The sequence below is a fragment of the Hippocampus guttulatus genome, chromosome 7 (assembly GCF_054856545.1).
Source record: "Hippocampus guttulatus isolate MCC_2025c chromosome 7, RoL_Hgut_1.0, whole genome shotgun sequence".
NCBI classification, from domain to species: Eukaryota; Metazoa; Chordata; class Actinopteri; order Syngnathiformes; family Syngnathidae; genus Hippocampus; species Hippocampus guttulatus.
The window spans coordinates 4175897-4192768 of NC_141267.1; the positions used below are offsets into that span (position 1 = coordinate 4175897).

General features: G+C 40.6%; 1 protein-coding gene across 1 annotated transcript in view; it reads left to right on the forward strand.

Moving 5' to 3' along the window:
• ect2 (epithelial cell transforming 2) overlaps nucleotides 1-16872 on the forward strand; it is an 80363-nt gene that overhangs the window by 9445 nt on the left and 54046 nt on the right. The window contains exons 5-8 of the mRNA XM_086116638.1: nucleotides 1922-2104; nucleotides 2527-2616; nucleotides 4689-4796; nucleotides 10005-10078. Coding sequence (XP_085972764.1) covers nucleotides 1922-2104; nucleotides 2527-2616; nucleotides 4689-4796; nucleotides 10005-10078 — 455 coding nt within the window. The remainder of the gene's footprint in view (nucleotides 1-1921; nucleotides 2105-2526; nucleotides 2617-4688; nucleotides 4797-10004; nucleotides 10079-16872) is intronic.

The following is a 16872-nucleotide window of genomic DNA, read 5'->3' on the forward strand; positions in this document are numbered from 1 at the left end:
ATGTTTTTATGAAACGTGTTGCATGAGTACTAATTCGTACTGACTACATCAGTTACTAAATGGGGCCACGCCAAAAGTGTTAAAATGAGTGTTCAAATTCAAGTCTTTCAAATTGTGTGATGGCTCAAGCTGTCACACTTTATTCTACACCTATGCGATTCTACATGTGATGCTATACCTTCAACTTTATTCATTAACACTCTTCTACTTCATTGACTTTATTATTAATATTATACAAATTATTTTTGTATTTTATTCCTCACAGTTTTTCATGCTGGTAGTCCTTCCACCTTTTTTCAACTCTCACCATTCAAACTTCAACCTGTCCCAAAAATCCATCCCTTCCTGTCTTGAATTTTTCTCATGACAAGAATTCATGGTTTTCACCAAATTTCACATTTTCACCACAAAATTCACCATTCATTCCCAATAGCACATTAACATTGTTCTCATTTGAAATGAATAACATTCAGCTCATTCTATTCCCCCGAGAAGGATTCTCGACATTCCAAAAATTCACACACACCAAAAATGTAACTTTTTTCCCAGTAATATTCCTATATTTTGACCTCCCAGAATTCACCAAATATGCACTGGTAAATATCTTTTGAATTTTGGAGGTATATAGAACAGGGTGGTCGACTGGTTAGCCCGTCCGCCTCACAGTGCAGAGGTGCAGGGTGTATATGCTTACTGCCTGATGACGGCTGGGATAGGCTCCAGCATGCCCGCGACCTGGATAAGTGGATTAGAAAATAGACGGATGGATGTAACAGCCAAGACCTACAAAAAAGTCTCTTGGAGCCATATACTAAACTTCACAGGAAGTCTCCTATTTTTATTTCTCTTTCATATTTGTACCCATTTTTGGACTTTTACAGGGATCACATTTTAAAAAACTCAGACGAAAGATTTTCTTTTTTTTTTACAATTGTCTTGAAACAGCAGGGATTTCATCCTAAAACGACCGGCATTTTTATCTTGAAAAGAATTCGAAAAATATTGTTTCTGATTTTATTTCAGTATTACACAATATTCAAACTTTATTAGAATTGGGATTTGTCAATGTTTTGACTAAATGCGTTTCAATCTTTTGCAAGAAAAAATTGATTCATTCAATGAAATTAATTACTGTATAAATGCATACAAGATGTGGCTGTGGACCCTTATTTGAATGTCTTGTAACATTAAAAAGCATGCGCTTATATGTCAATAACACTTCATACCGTATTGGCCCGAATATAAGACAGTGTTTTTTGCATTGAAATAAGACTGAAAAAGTGGGGGTCGTCTTATATTCGGGGTCTAGACATTATACCCATTCACGACGCTAGATCGCGCCAGATATCATTGAAGCAAATGCTGAACTTGACTCTCCAGGCCAAAGTGAACCCGTCACGAAGAATAAAAATAGCGGTAGCACGAAGAAGAAAAATAAAAAAATAGAAAGAAAAGAAAAGAGAAGAAAATAATAGAAGAGATAGAATAGAAAATGGAGAAACGTAGCGACAATCCGGAGAAAAGTGGGTCGAAGATCGGCCAGGTTAACCGGCAGCTGAGGAGGAGTTATGATGTAATTTACATTTCAAAAACCAGAACCCATTCATTGACGAATGTGATTGCACTTAAGTTTACATATTTAAATGTTCAGATATTAAGATTTGAATGAGGCAAAATAACATGCTTTTTCTCTCCAATATATTGTTATCATCATTTATTTCAGATGTACTGTACTTATTTTCTGTATAAAAATTAATTTGGAGTTCAAAAAGTCTTTTTTTCAAACTTGAGTCTTGAAAAAGAGCGGGTCGTCTTATAATCAGGGCCATTTTATATTCGGGCCAATATGGTATTTTGTCTCAAAGATTTGGCCTGGATTTGGTTTAATTTTATTGGGTTTTTATTCTTTTTTCATCCACAGGAAATCAACACCCCTTTCATAATAACCGACAACATCCAAGAGTTCAGTGATGAAGAGAACACTGCTTTTGAGACGGTGTTTGTCCTCACTGACTTTAAATGTCCAGATTACCATGACCTCTATCAGCGTGATAACAGGATTATAGGCCCTCCTGTTGTGCTGCGCTGTGTTTTAAAGAAGGAGGTAAGATGATCATGCTGATTGCATTTAAATTATGTGCGCATTAGTTTTTTTTGGCCTTGTCTCTACTTGAATGAACGTGCCAATTAAGCATCACAGAGAAATGGGTGGGAGAAACATTGAAAAAGTGAAATAATCGAATCAGACATTCAAAGTGATGTAAAATAAAATGAAGTAATGAACCTCAATAATTATTAAATAACCGAACTCGGAATGAAACAAAAATGATTTGTATCGGAAAATCAGTTTTGATTCAGAAGATGTGAGTACATTGATTTGAACCGAATCGTTACAAATATGTCGAGGTACAAATATGGTACATTGGGACCTTGCTATTTACCAAACAAGTAATGTTTATTCAAATGTATGTATTTTTAATAGTGTTTAACTTATATATTTATTTATTTATTTATTCTTTTTTACAGCCACTACCATTTTCATGTCGGCCACTGTACTCCACCACGATGCTCAACCTATCACTGTGTTTCACTGGATTTAGGAATAAAGTAGAAATGGTGAGTTCATTCCTTGATGCCCTTTATCTCTTAAATTATAATGTACAGTACTACTTACGAAATTAATTAGTTCTGGAAGAAATTTCTTTCTCTAGAAAATGTAAGTAGAGACGTGTTTTCCATGTAAAAGCCCTAATCCGTTCCAAGACCACAAGTTTTCTAAAGCATAAAAATATAAAAATATGTAACAAATACATGTTACAATTTGATTATTGCACAATAAATGAGAGTTGTACATAATGTAAAAAACAAAGAATGTAGTAATGAATAAAAATTATGGTCATTTAAGTTTTAACTGCGTACTCATCGTTTTTTGCCCTCTTTAGTTCATGTTCTCTCTCAGAAGTGGGTTTTGCTTGGCGTTTTGTAAAGAACAAGCAAAGGACGTCTGCTTTTGTTGGCTTTTTAACAATCCTTCGAAAATGTCCAAGGCAAACATCAGCATTAGTGAGCGATCGCCCGACTGGTGAACACTTTTTCTGGGTGATTCACAATCACGTAAAACCATTAGAACGCCTCCTTTGGGCGAATGACGGGGACACTGCATCGGCACCCATCTGTCTATCGACACACATAGACACATACGGTAGAGGTCACTCTTAGCCAATGGGATACCAGGATGATGCTCGGGAATAGCCAGTGGCAGAGCAGCTATAAGTATGTTGCGTTCAGGAAACTCGGAGCTGCAAAAGCAGCCCATACTATATTTTTACCTTTTGTGTCTTGAAATTTCTTTCGTAACAAGAGGCATTATTTTCCTGTTGAAGCGTTTCGTAACTTGAAAATTTCATATGAAGAGACATTCATAAGTAGAGGTACCACTGTACATTTAATAGCTTTCCATGTGCGAAACCTATTGGCTTGGCCTGGTGTCTTGGACTTGTTCTTGTGGTGAGCATGAGCTCTTTTGTAATGTGAATTTTGATTGAATAATTTATATTTTTGGGATCTATTATTTAACTTAAAAGAATGCTACTTAGTATCTCTTGTATGGTTGTTAAGTTCAACATTTGGCTTGAAGTAGTTTAATTCATTGTGCTATTTTAGAAACCTGCTTTGGGGCTACGGCTGAAAATTAGCATGCTAAGTCCAGCGCATTTACACGGTTTATTCTTGTGTTGCGTAACATGCACTGTCCCAATGAAAAAGAAAAAAGTTACAGTAATTTGCAAACAATAAAGAAAATGGCAGTGACTGCTTTAATGATGAGAGCTGTGAAGTCAAGCCAAAATTTCATGCCTCAATAATTTTCTGAGACTTTGTATCTCGATTATGATAACGATACTATGGGTTCAGTGAAAATGATTGTTGTTGTTGTTTTTTTCTTTTTGAGAAAACAAAATTTCAATCCAAAAGAATGTGAAGTGTTATTTTATGAACTACTGACGGCTATTGACATTAACAAAGTCGGCAATAAATTAAAAATAACAACATTTACATTGTACTGCAACTGTGCTTGAAAGATAAATAACAATTTTATGTGGGAACAGAAGTGTTAGTTGTGGTTGCGTGCGTTAAATACATGGTGTGTGTTGCTCTAGACCAATTTGGCCATCCACGACCTGAGTGAGATTAAGTGGTTCAGAAAATCTCTGGATGTGTTGTGTTTTTTGTCGAAAAACAAAACCGCTCTCCACTCACCCCCGCTCGTAAACATGGTTGTGTGTGCACTGATGCAATACATGGCGATGCAATGTGTGGACTCCCAGCTACATGAGCTATGCCAGTCCGAATTGCATTTCGAGGCAAAACTGCACATCATGTAGATAACCCATTTACGATCACATTGACAACAACAACAATAATTTAGAAACTTCAATGAACCCAACATAGATGTTTTCAGAATGTGGGAGGAAGCTGCAGGACATAGAGAACACCCATTAACTACTTTTTATGCCATGCTTCAGTACCGATTGGTGGAGGTTACTGACGTTTTTCTATTCCCAGCAAAATGTTTTCAACGAAAAAAAAAAATGCATGTCTGACAATCAAATTACGCCGAACAATTTACAACAGGGATTGTGAGTGTTCGTATCTGCATTAACTGATACGTGGTCTGTTTGTTATTGTAGAAAAACTTGGTGAATCTGGTTCATCACATGGGAGGCATCATTCGGAAAGACTTCAGTACCAAGGTTACACACCTCATTGCCCACTCCACTCATGGGGAGAAATACAGGGTTTGTACTTGCTAATCTTGATTTACTCTTCTCTTGAAAAGTTTTTGCTGTGACTAGTATTTTCAGGCGATAGGGACTGGGGTGGCCCCTGCATAGCAAAAAGCCGCACAAATCGACACCCATTGAAATACGCTGGGAGAGAAAAAAAATAAACCCAAAAATGTTTTCAAAAGATGTTGGTAAACATTCAAAATTCCATGAAAAATGGGGAACCTCCTTTGATAGACCTCCCACCACAAACAAACAAAAAAATTAATGTGAAGGACATATCATTTAAAAAAAAAAAATCAGTGAATATGTTAATATAGAGGTACCGAACCCTGAGTTTGTGGGTGTCCACCTTATAAACATTTTGTTCACTTGCTATTGTTAGACCGACCATCATTCCGGTAGCACAATGTGGCTTGAAAGAGGATTTTGTACCATTCATCATGGGGTAACCCAATTTATTTATTTTCTTGACAATAACTCGAAAACCTCTATCACAGAGCAGCAAGCATTTTTGAGTGTTTTCAAAGGCAGTAAATGTTGCGTTCCAGTCAGAATTTATCAGTCTTCGTTCAAGATTGCAAATGTTCACCTGTACTTTTCTTGTTGTAAGGATTTTTTTTAACATGTTCAAAATGCGAAAAGAAAAATCACTGAAACTGTTGGCGAACATTTGCGACCTTGAAGGACCTCTGAGGAACTTTGACGTGAACATGCATTTTTCTACTTTGGCCAACAGTCGCAATTGTTCACCCCTCTGTGGGAGTGAGTACAGTATATCATGCTAAAGATTCTCCCTTGGAATCATTGTTGTATATTTTCGCAGCCATCCTAAGATACCATGAAGTGGTCAAAATACAGGATTTGGGGGGTTTTGAAGCAAGTTTAGACCCCCATATCTGCTGAGCCGGTGGTTGCTCATTCTCGAAACTTGGTGGAGCAATGAACATTGTTATTGAGCACAAAATGCTGCTGTAGCGTCCGAGCAGTAATGGTCTGAATGAAAGCTCCAACGTTAAAAATAAATAAATACAAATGGTGGTTCAGTAACTGTTTGTGCCGTGTACAGTGTAACTTCAGTACAGGGCTAAAGTATGAGACAACAATGAACACAGGTGAAATCCACATAAATGACTAACATTGTCTTAGTTTTACTGTAATTGTCTTTGAGGAATTTTATTTTCTTACCTGTGCCATGTAGGGTTGGGCATTGTTTGAATTTCTGCAACTTTGGTTCCGATTCCAGTTCTTCGAGTCAATTCCAGTCCTGAATGATTCTTGGTTCCCATTCTTAACAACAACAACAAAAGTAGCTAACCAATGTTATTTTAGACAAATTCAAGAGTTTTAGAACTTCTCCGTTCTTTAATTTCAATTTTTTACTTGTGAACTTTACCATGAGTTACTCAAATTGCTGTCTTTAACCCGTATAAACATTTTTCACAAGAGCTTTATTTTTGAGAACCCCAAGAAAATACAAGAATTCAGCAATTACTTAAACCTTGCTTCTGAACAATGATTATTGGGCTAATCTAGTGTGTTTTTTTCTTCAACACCAAATTACTGAAGACCACAGAGGTATGTGTGTTTTCTACCCAATTTAATTAAATTTCATATGTTGTTTTCACAAATTTTCCCCATAAAAACTCAGCCCTGCGGCCCGGTATCCAGTGGTTAGCATGTCGACTTCACAGTGCAGAGGTACCGGGTTCAGTTCCAGCTCCGGCCTCCCTGTGTGGAGTTTGCATGTTCTCCCCGGGCCTGCGTGGGTTTTCTCCGGGTGCTCCAGTTTCCTCCCACGTTCCAAAAACATGCATGGCAGGCTGATTGAACACACTAAATTGTCCCTAGGTGTGAGTGTGAGTACGCATGGTTGTTTGTCTCTGTGTGCCCTGCGATTGGCTGGCAACCGGTTCAGGGTGTCCCCCGCCTACTGCCCGAAGACGGCTGGGATTGGCTCCAGCACCCCCCGCGACCCGAGTGAGGATTAAGCGGTTCGGAAAATGGATGGATGGAAACTCAGCCCTGATGTACATAACGTAATCCCACAATGCACACCGATTGGCATTTTTCTGGTAGTAGATGATGTATGGCATACTGCAGTAAAATCTATTAATGCAGTAATCATCATGACATATACAGGGATGGCAATCTTCCGCGGATACGCGGAAATCCGCCGTTTTATTTCTTAAATTGATCAGTTTTGTGAATCGTCTGAATCCGTTGAGAAAATTTTAGGGTGCGTCAGGTACCTTATCGTAGAGTTTTTACGAGCTTTCCCGATCAGTCTTTCCATCTTCCGATTGTAAACAGCCCTGCAATTGGACGTGTATGATGTCTTACTTGTTGTGATTGGTCGCCCCGTCCAGGCCACGCCCCTTTCCGCTCTTTTCATCACTAGCCATTGCCATCCCTGCATATATGTTGCACAATAAAATTGCATGTGGCAAATATAATTATAATTACCTGTATACATTATATTCCACTATCATAAAGTATGCCTGTAACAATGGGAACATAAATGCAAAAAAATATAACTCATTCAACTAAGACAGTGGTTCTCAAACGTTTTACAGCAAGTACCACCTAATACCTGTCGTTTTACAAGTACCAGCGTTGTGACACTCATCAAAATACGTAACATATTTGATTAAAGTTTTCTAAAAAATGAGGCAGAAGTGTTATGCCTAAAATATATCTTTATTTTTTATTGTCAGCCAGTGCAGCGTTATGCATAGTTGAAACATTAACACTGTGTTTGAATACAATACATAAAAATGTAGTAGTGATTACATTTAGATGTGTTCGGAAAAAAAAGGTCAAGAACAATCATCCCGCAAAAAATGCTTAAAAACTCACACTCAACCATTAAAGCCCCTGTAAAGACATTTATGGCTTTCTAATTAAGGGATGGAAATATATATTTTTAAATCGATTGATTGAATAATCGAAAAAATAATAATCAACAGAGTAATTGATGATGGAAGTAATCGTTAATTGCAGCCCTACATCTTATCTTGGGTTTTGCAATCCTTCAGATGATTCATACTCTGTTTAATATTCATCAGAGGCAGAGTCCGAATTGGTGGCGCCTTCACTGTCAGACTCTGTGTCTAATATATCAGTGGCTCTAACGTGTCAGTCTCTGATGAGTGTTGACTTGGTGCACCGCACTGGCAAACATTTGCCCTCCTCTAATATCCAATTGACCTGAAGTGGAGATGGAGCAGCATGATTGTCACTTGATTCAGGAAAATAGGAGAAGACTCTTGCGAAATTAATGTTTTGCGACCATTACTTGTTCTCCATTCATTTATTATTCAAGGGTTTAAAGGAGATTTTCTTTGAAGGCTTTGATCTATATTTGACAAAATAAATGTTCATTTATGTAAATAGTTTTTTTTGGGGTGTTGTGTTTTTACTTCGTATGAATTACAAGTCTATTGCAAAAACAATCTAATTCTATCAATTAATTCTTAATGTCATACTCAACAATTGAATTGAGTTATTTTGTTTTTTGTGTTGTTTTCTTTTGACAGTAATTCAAATATCAATATTTTCTACATTTTCCCTGCCTCACATAGTTTTTTGGGAGGGAGGGTGCGCAGTTATTTTTAAGCTTAAGGTGAATGTTATCAATTTTGCTTTTGATAACTGCTCATTTAATCTGGCAAAAACATACAAATTGACAGTATTTAGATTCCTTGTGACAAGACGAATAATTTAATATGGGTGGTTCTCAGAAAGTATGGTCCAGGAATGTGAGATGAGAGCCCAAAAATGAAGCTGTTGAAAACCATTAAAAAAATATGCTTTAAATCAAACCTTCCCTGCAGTGCACTATGAATAACTAAAGATAGTGTTGTTGATTGAGATTTATTGAATATCATGGTAGTATGTACCATTTGGTAACTGAGTATCGAGCACTGAATGTTTTTTATTTAAAAAAAAAAAAAAAAAAAATTTAAATATATGCTTTAACAGTTTCACTACTTTCATACAAAGATATTACATTTAAGAAACTGTTACAAATTACCAATTAGATGTGGAAAATGACCTCTGAATGAAGAACAATGGCTGTCATTTTACATTTGAGGATCACATGGACACCACAACTCATTAGCTGTTCGCTTGCAGCTGAACTGTGGGCCTTTCAAATCCTGCTGAATCACGTAAGAATACACTGACGAAATATTGCATGCCACGAGCATAAATAAATTCAGAGATCTATTTTATCGCTCCTTACAAAAAGAAATGGACACCACAGCATGTGGCTGGAGGATACTTCCTGAGAACCACCCATATGTATGTAACACAGTTACATTTTCAAAAATGCCCACCATTTGACCTTTCATGCCCACTCCCAAAAATGCCGAATGTTTTGAGCAGCAAGACCACATCAAAAATGTTCAATATCAATCAGAGAATCCAAAAGCACTTTCAAACCTTTGTGTCCAGGATTTCGGCAAGGGACCTATACTCTGAACCTCTATGACTGATAACCTCCTTCTGCTCTATGCAACTTAGTTTTTCAGATGCTTTGTAGTCCATTTCAAGCACACTTATAAAATTCCTCTCAGTGCATAGCAGATCATATCCTTGATGATTTACACATTCATGGCTCACTTTTGGCCTCGTAATATTGAATTACAAAGCTATGTGAAAGGGGAGAAATGTTCACTTTTTTACCAGCTCACAAAGGCTGCCATGTTTGATAAATGACATCAATAATTTGAAGTCTTACCCACACGTGACCACCAGTGACGCTAATTCCATCGTCACAGTGGCTGGAATATAGCTAGCTTGATTGTCTAAGTACACGATAACTGCAGAAGTATGCTAGAATAACCTTTGATGGTGGATTATGGCAATAGTGTACACTTGAAATAGCACAAGATATAAGTGATCCCAGGATGACTGACTAGAATGAAGCCGAAAGATCCGCGGCGGCAACTATGATGGTCTCTTTTGAATTTACGGTATACTGTTGTATTTCACATGAGAATTTTGCATTCAATTTTGGATTTATGACTGAATTAAATATTTACCTGTTTATTTTTACACACCCACTCAACCCCACCACTCTCCCAGCACCCCAGCCCAATAAAAACGGCCCCCACCCCCAATGACAACCACCGTTCACCAACACCGGCGTCCACTAAAAATCAAGTGCTGGAATAAATAGACACAACCATTGTTTAATATTTTGATTTGTTTTAGCTGGCTGTGTGCATGGGGACACCCATCCTCACCCCGTCATGGATATACAAAGCTTGGGAAAGAAGAAATGATGAGTAAGTCTGCAGTGGTTACTTTTTTTCATATTTAACAGACTGTACTACAGTATTTTGAATCATTAATCTTAAATTTTATAGGAACATACCTGTCTATATTCTCATTCATGCCGGTCATTTCATTCTCAAAAAAATGAATTGATCACAACTGGACTGGCCTGGTAGTCTTAGACGGTTTGCCTTTCAACCAAGCAGGCTTTGGTTCATGCAACAAGGCTTAGTTAGGACTACACCAGCCTGAGTTGGTGTTGAAAGCTCTACTATTTACACTCCCAATTTGTAGGCCCGCCACAACCAAGAATGTTGCCATTCTTTTGGAGTGCAAAACAGGAGTTGTGATGATTTCTTGCAGTGAGGCCTCAGACTGAAGCAACTCTTCCTTTAATAGTCCATTCAGTTGTAAAAAGGCAGTAGTGCTACTTCAAAAAGCGACTTAGTGTTATTTGTTTGAAGCAAAATCAACAAGTTTCATTGGAATGGAGGAGAAGATGACATTATATGGGGGTAGGGTAGGTGTAAGCCAGCTCCACTGTTTAAAATCAGAAGATAGGATAAGAAAATGTTTATTTGTCCCACGATGGAGAAATTTGCAATAGAGATGATGTTTCAAATTTGATGGTCGCTCTCACAGTGCAGCACGATGGACGACTGGTTAGCACGGCCGGCGACTGGTTAGCACGTCCGGCTCACAGTGCAGAGTTCCAAAGGGCCTTCCAAATATGGAGTTTGCATGTTCTTCCCATGCCTGCATGGGTTTTCTTTGGTTCTCCGGTTTCCTCCCACATTCTGAAAACATTCATGGTAGGTCGATTAGACAATAAATTTTCCCGAGGTGTGATGGTGAGTGCGAATGGGTGTTTATCTATGTTGCTCTGGAATTGGGGAAACCAAGCAAGCACTGAGCAGGTGCATGGTGCAATACAGTGGGGATACTTCCTAAGGTCAAGACTCAGCTGTCTACTTGGACCTTAAAGAGAAGATGCACTCCTTTGATAAAAATGTACAATTCTTGACTGGGAAGACAGATGGTGGAAATAGCAGTGAGAGGTCATCTACATGAAGGTGGAAAGACCATCTCTTCAGAGAGGTGGTGGCTTACAACATCACCTGTCTCCAACATACAATACCGTCCTTTCGTCCATTCCAAAGAAACTCATTGATTTTGCCTCCAACAAAAAAACAAAAGACAGTCACTTTTGGCTGTTTGGGGTAGTTCTATTACATTTGTACAACTGAATGGAATATAAATGAGGGAGTTTCCACCCAACAGCTCTTGCTTATGGATAGAGGTCTGTCTTCAAGGGATCTTCACCGTAGGTAGGAATTCTTCTTCAAAACAATATTAGGGCCCGAGATCTCACTTGTTTTCATAGAAATTATTAGGGGTCAAGCACCGACCACTGTGAGGTCCCTATTGTTTTGAAGAAATTATTATTAGGGCCCGAGCAGCGACTGCTGCGAGGTGTCCGTTGTTGATTTTTGTTGAAATAATCATATTAACAATAATATGTTTTTTTTTTCACAAAAGGAATTGAATCGCATTGTTGGGGACCTAAACATGTACGAAGTCACCACACTCATCAGCCCTGGTGAAAATTTTTGTATTTTAAAGTTGTCATAAACATTGAAAACAATGGCCGTGCAGCACCACTTAGAGTAGAAAAATAAAAACCAACCCCGTATGTATGACTGAGGCCAATAAGAATTAAAAGGCACTTGGAGCACCACGAGACGTACAAAAAAGTCAATTGCAGCAATTGTCTAAAATGAACAGGAAGTGAGCTATGAATTTTTGAATGTCCAACTTTGGCCCATTTTTGCACATTTACAGGGGTCATACTATTGCACCCTAGAAGATTCATCCGATTGACTTCAAACTTTGGCTATACCATCCTAAGACCTGGGACAACAACATCGGAAATAAAATGTTGAATTTTTTAGATACGATATGACAGGGCAGGGCATCAAAATTTGCCCTTAATATTCCTTTCACTACAAAAGAGGAACTGCTTAATTACTCCCCTGCACATGTTCCCAAAAATCCCAAACCTCACATGTATATAAATGTGTGCTGAGACATCTATATAACATTCTGTTATACATACAGCACCACCAAGTGATCAGTAGAAATGTCTTTTTTAACATTTCTATTAGTATTATTACTGTTATTATTATTTTTTTAACAAAAGTAAATCACATTTTTGAGGATGGGGGGGACCTAAACATGTTCTAAAACTTACCAAATTTTGTGCACTCATCTGGCTTGGTGAAAAATTTGATATTTTACAATTGTTTACATTTTAAGATAAGATAAGATATCCTTTATTTGATGTACTGCACTTAGCCCGTTGAATGAATGCAACAAAAAAAATGGTTGGAAAAGCCTTGACGTTGATCATGCTCATGTTCATTATTTTCCATAATGTAATGATAAAAATTCTACCTTCATATATTTTAATTTGTTGCACACCAACTGAATAATTTGAGGTATTTTATTGTTTTAATACTGATGATTTTGGCATATAGCTCATGAAAACCCAAAATTCCTATCTCAAAAAATTTGCATATCATGAAAAGGCACTCTAAAGGAGCTATTCACCTAATCATATGAATCAACGAGTTACTTCTAAACACCCGCAAATCATTCCTGAGGCTTTTAAAAACTCCCAGCCTGGTTCATGATTCAAAACTGCAATCATGGGTAAGACTGCTGACCTGACTGCTGTCTAGAAGGCCACCATTGACACCCTCAAACAAGAGGGTAAGACACAAAGAAATGTATGAGCGAATAGGCTGTTCCCAAAGCGCTGTATCAAGGCACCTCTGTGGGAAGGAAATAGTGTGGCAGGAAACGCTCCACAACCAGAAGAGGTGATTGGACGCTGGGGAGGAATGTAGAGCAGGGCCGATTTCCACACCTTGGGGGACCTGTGGAAGCAGCGGACTGAGTCTGGAGTAGAAGCATCCAGAACCACCATCCACAGGCATGTGCAGGAAATGCGTCAAGCCACTTTTGAACCAGAAACAGCGGCAGAAGCGGCTGACCCTGGGCTCCAGAGAAGCGGCACTGGACCGATGCTCAGTGGTCCAAAGTACTTTTTTTGGATGAAAGCAAATCATTCGGAAATCAAGGTGCCAGAGTCTGGAGGAAGAGTGGGCAGAAGGAAATGCCTGAAGTCTAATATCAAGTACCCACAGTTAGTGATGGTCTGGGGTGCAATGTCAGCTCCTGGTTTTGGTCCACTGTGTTTTATCAAGGGCAGGGTCAATGCAGCACCATCGGGAAATTTTGGAGCACTTCATGCTTCCATCTGCTGAAAAGCTTTATGGAGATGAAGATTTCATTTTTCAGCATGACCTGGCACCTGCACTGGTTTAGTGACCATGGTATTACTGTGCTCAATTGGCCTGTCAACTCTCCTGACCTAAATCCCAAAGAGAATTTGTGGGATATTGTGAAGAGGAAGTTGAGAGACAGCAGACCCAACACTGTGGATGAGCTTAAGGCCGCCATCGAAATATCCTGTGCCTCCATAACACCTCAGCAGTGCCACAGGTTGATTGCCTCCATGCCACACCACATTGAAGCAGTCATTTCTGTAAAAGGATTCCTGAAGTATTGAGTACATAACTGAACATCATTATTTGACTTTTTTGTTTTAAAAACACTTTTTTTTTATTGGTCGGATGAAATATGCAAATTTTTTGAGATGGGGATTTTTGGTCCATACCCAATAACATCAATATCAAAACAGTAAAAGGCTTGAATTGCTTCCGTTGTGTGAGATTAAAATACATGAAAGTCTAATGTTTATCAGGCGGCCCGGTAGTCCAGTGGTTAGCATGTCGACTTCACAGTGCTGAGGTACCGGGTTCAATTCCAGCTCCTGCCTCCCTGTGTGGAGTTTGCACGTTCTCCCCGGGCCTGCGTGGGTTTTCTCCGGGTACTCCGGTTTCCTCCCACTTTCCAAAAACGTGCCTGGCAGGCTGATTGAACACTCTAAATTGTCCCTAGGTGTGAGTGTGGGCGTGCATGGTTGTTCGTCTCTGTGTGCCCTGCGATTGACTGGCAACCGATTCAGGGTGTCCCCCGCCTACTGCCCGAAGACGGCTGGGATAGGCTCCAGCACCCCCGTGACCCTAGTGAGGATAAAGCGGTTCGGAAGATGAATGAATGAATGAATAATGTTTATCAGTACATTACAGAAAATAACGAAATTTATCACAATATGCTATTTTTTTTAGGAGAACCTGTATGTTCTCCATATTACACCTATTTGACAAAAGTGTAGGCCAGAAGATATCTTTGAAATTTTTTTTTCATCGTAGTGCTAGCACCTCCTCTTGGCTATAGGAACTGAATGTTTCATGTTTGATGTCTTTCTCCTCATGAGGCAACCTGATCTTCATATTTCATTGGAGGAGTGTTTAGGGTTTCATGATATTGTGACACGAAATTTGTGCTGTGGCAAAGTGCAGTTCGCCAACAAAACAATTTTGAGGGGAAAAACATGCACGAGAATTCATGAAACACATCAGTCCTGGCATAATCATCAATATTTTATTTGTTTATGAGCAGCCCTCGGTTGGACTTTTGACTAAATCGATGAGAATTTGGTGGTGTATGTAACAGTCCAAGACCTACTAACAGTGTCTTGGAGCCATATGCTAACACTGAAGAACTGACGAGTAGTATAGATTTGAAAAAAAAAAAAAAGACATTATCCAAATTGTGACATCAGAGGTTTTGGACTGACAACAGTCATAATTATCATTTTGGGAAGTTAATATTGTGACTTTGTGGTTGTATCATCGGATTTGCGGCCGCATGTTTTGGACACTCGGGTGAAGAGAGGGGCGGAGCTGTCAACTGATCACCACCTGGTGGTGAGTAGGCTCCGATGGTGGGGGAAGATGCCGGTCCGCCCTGGCAGACCCAAATATTTATAAATATATACATATTGTGAGGGTTTGTTGGGAGCGTCTGGCGGAATCCCCTGCCAGAAAGAGTTTCAACTCCCACCTCCGGCAGAGCTTTTCCCATGTCCCGGGGGAGGCAGGGGACATTGAGTCCGAATGGACCATGTTCCGCGCCTCTATTGTTGAGACGGCCAATCTGAGTTGTGGCCGTAAGGTGGTTGGTGCCTGTCGTGGCGGCAACCCCCGTACTCGCTGGTGAACACAAGCAGTAAGGGATGTCGTCAAGCTGAAGGAGTCCTATCGGGCCTTTATGGCCTGTGGGACCCCAGAGGCAGCTGACGGGTATCGACTGGCTAAGCGGAACGCAGCTTCGGTGGTCACCGAGGCAAAAACCCGGGCGTGGGAAGAGTTCGGTGAGGCCATGGAAGCCGACTTCTGGACGGCTTCAAGGAAATTCTGGTCCACCATCCGACGTCTCAGAAGGGGGAAGCAGTACACCACTAACACTGTGTACAGTGGGGATGGGGCGCTGCTGACTTTGACTCGGGACGTTGTGAACCGGTGGCAGAGTACTTCGAAGACCTCCTCAACTCCACCAACACGCCTTCCTCGGAGGAAGCAGAGTCTGAGGATCCTGAGGTGGGCTCGCCTATTTCTGTGGTTGAAGTCACCGATGTGGTTAAAAAGATCCGCCCGGAGTTCCTCAAGGCTCTGGATGCTGTGGGGCTGTCCTGGCCACTGCTCCTAGCCTCAGATTGAGGAGGAGCAGTGTGGTTTTCATCCTGGCCGTGGAACTGTGGACCAGCTCTACACCCTTAGCAGGGTCCTCGAGGGTACGTGGGAACTTGTCCAACCAGTCTACATGTGTTTTGTGGACTTGGAGAAGGCATTTGACTGTTTCCCTCGGGGAGTTCTGTGGGGGGTGCTTCGGGAGTGTGGGGTACCGAGCCCCCTGATACAGGCTGTCCCTATACTGCCGATGTCAGAGTTTGGTTCGCATTGCCGGCAATAAGTCGGAATCGTTTCCAGTGAGGGTTGTACTCCGCCAAGGCTGCTCTTTGTCGCCGATTCTGTTCATCACCTTTATGAACAGAATTTCTCGGCGCAGCCAAAGCGTTGAGGGGGTCCGTTTTGGTGGCCTCAGTATTGCATCTCTGCTTTTTGCAGATGATGTGGTTCTGTTGGCTCCTTCAAGCAGGGCTCTCCAACTCTCTGGAGCGTTTCGCAGCCGAGTGTGAAGCGGTTGGGATGAGGATCAGCACCTCCAAATCTGAAACCATGGTCCTCAGTCGGAAAAGGGTGGAGTGCCCTCTCTGGGTCGGGGAGGAGATCTTGCCCCAAGTGGAGGAGTTTAAGTATCTTGGGGTCTTGTTCACGAGTGAGGGCAGGAGGGAGCGAGAGATCGACAGGCGGATCGGTACAACGTCTGCTGTGATGACCATGTGTGATGCAGACGTTGTATCGGTCTGTCGTGGTAAAGAAGGAGCTGAGCGAAAGGGCGAGGCTCTCAATTTACCGGTCGATCTACGTCCCAACCCTCATCTATGGTCACGAGCTATGGGTCGTGACCGAAAGAACGAGATCTCGGACGGTCACGAGATCCCGGATACAAGCGTCCGAAATGAGTTTTCTCCGCAGGGTGTCCGGGCTCTCCCTTAGAGATAAGGTGAGAAGCTCGGTCATCTGGGAGGGGCTCAGAGTAGAGCCGCTTCTCCTCCACATCGAGAGGAGCCAGATGAGGTGGCTCGGGCATCTAATTAGGATGCCTCCTGGACGCCTCCCTGTTGAGGTGTTCCGGGCATGTCCCACTGGCAGGAGACCCCGAGGACGACCCAGGACACGCTGGAGAGTCTATGTCACCCAGCTGGCATGGG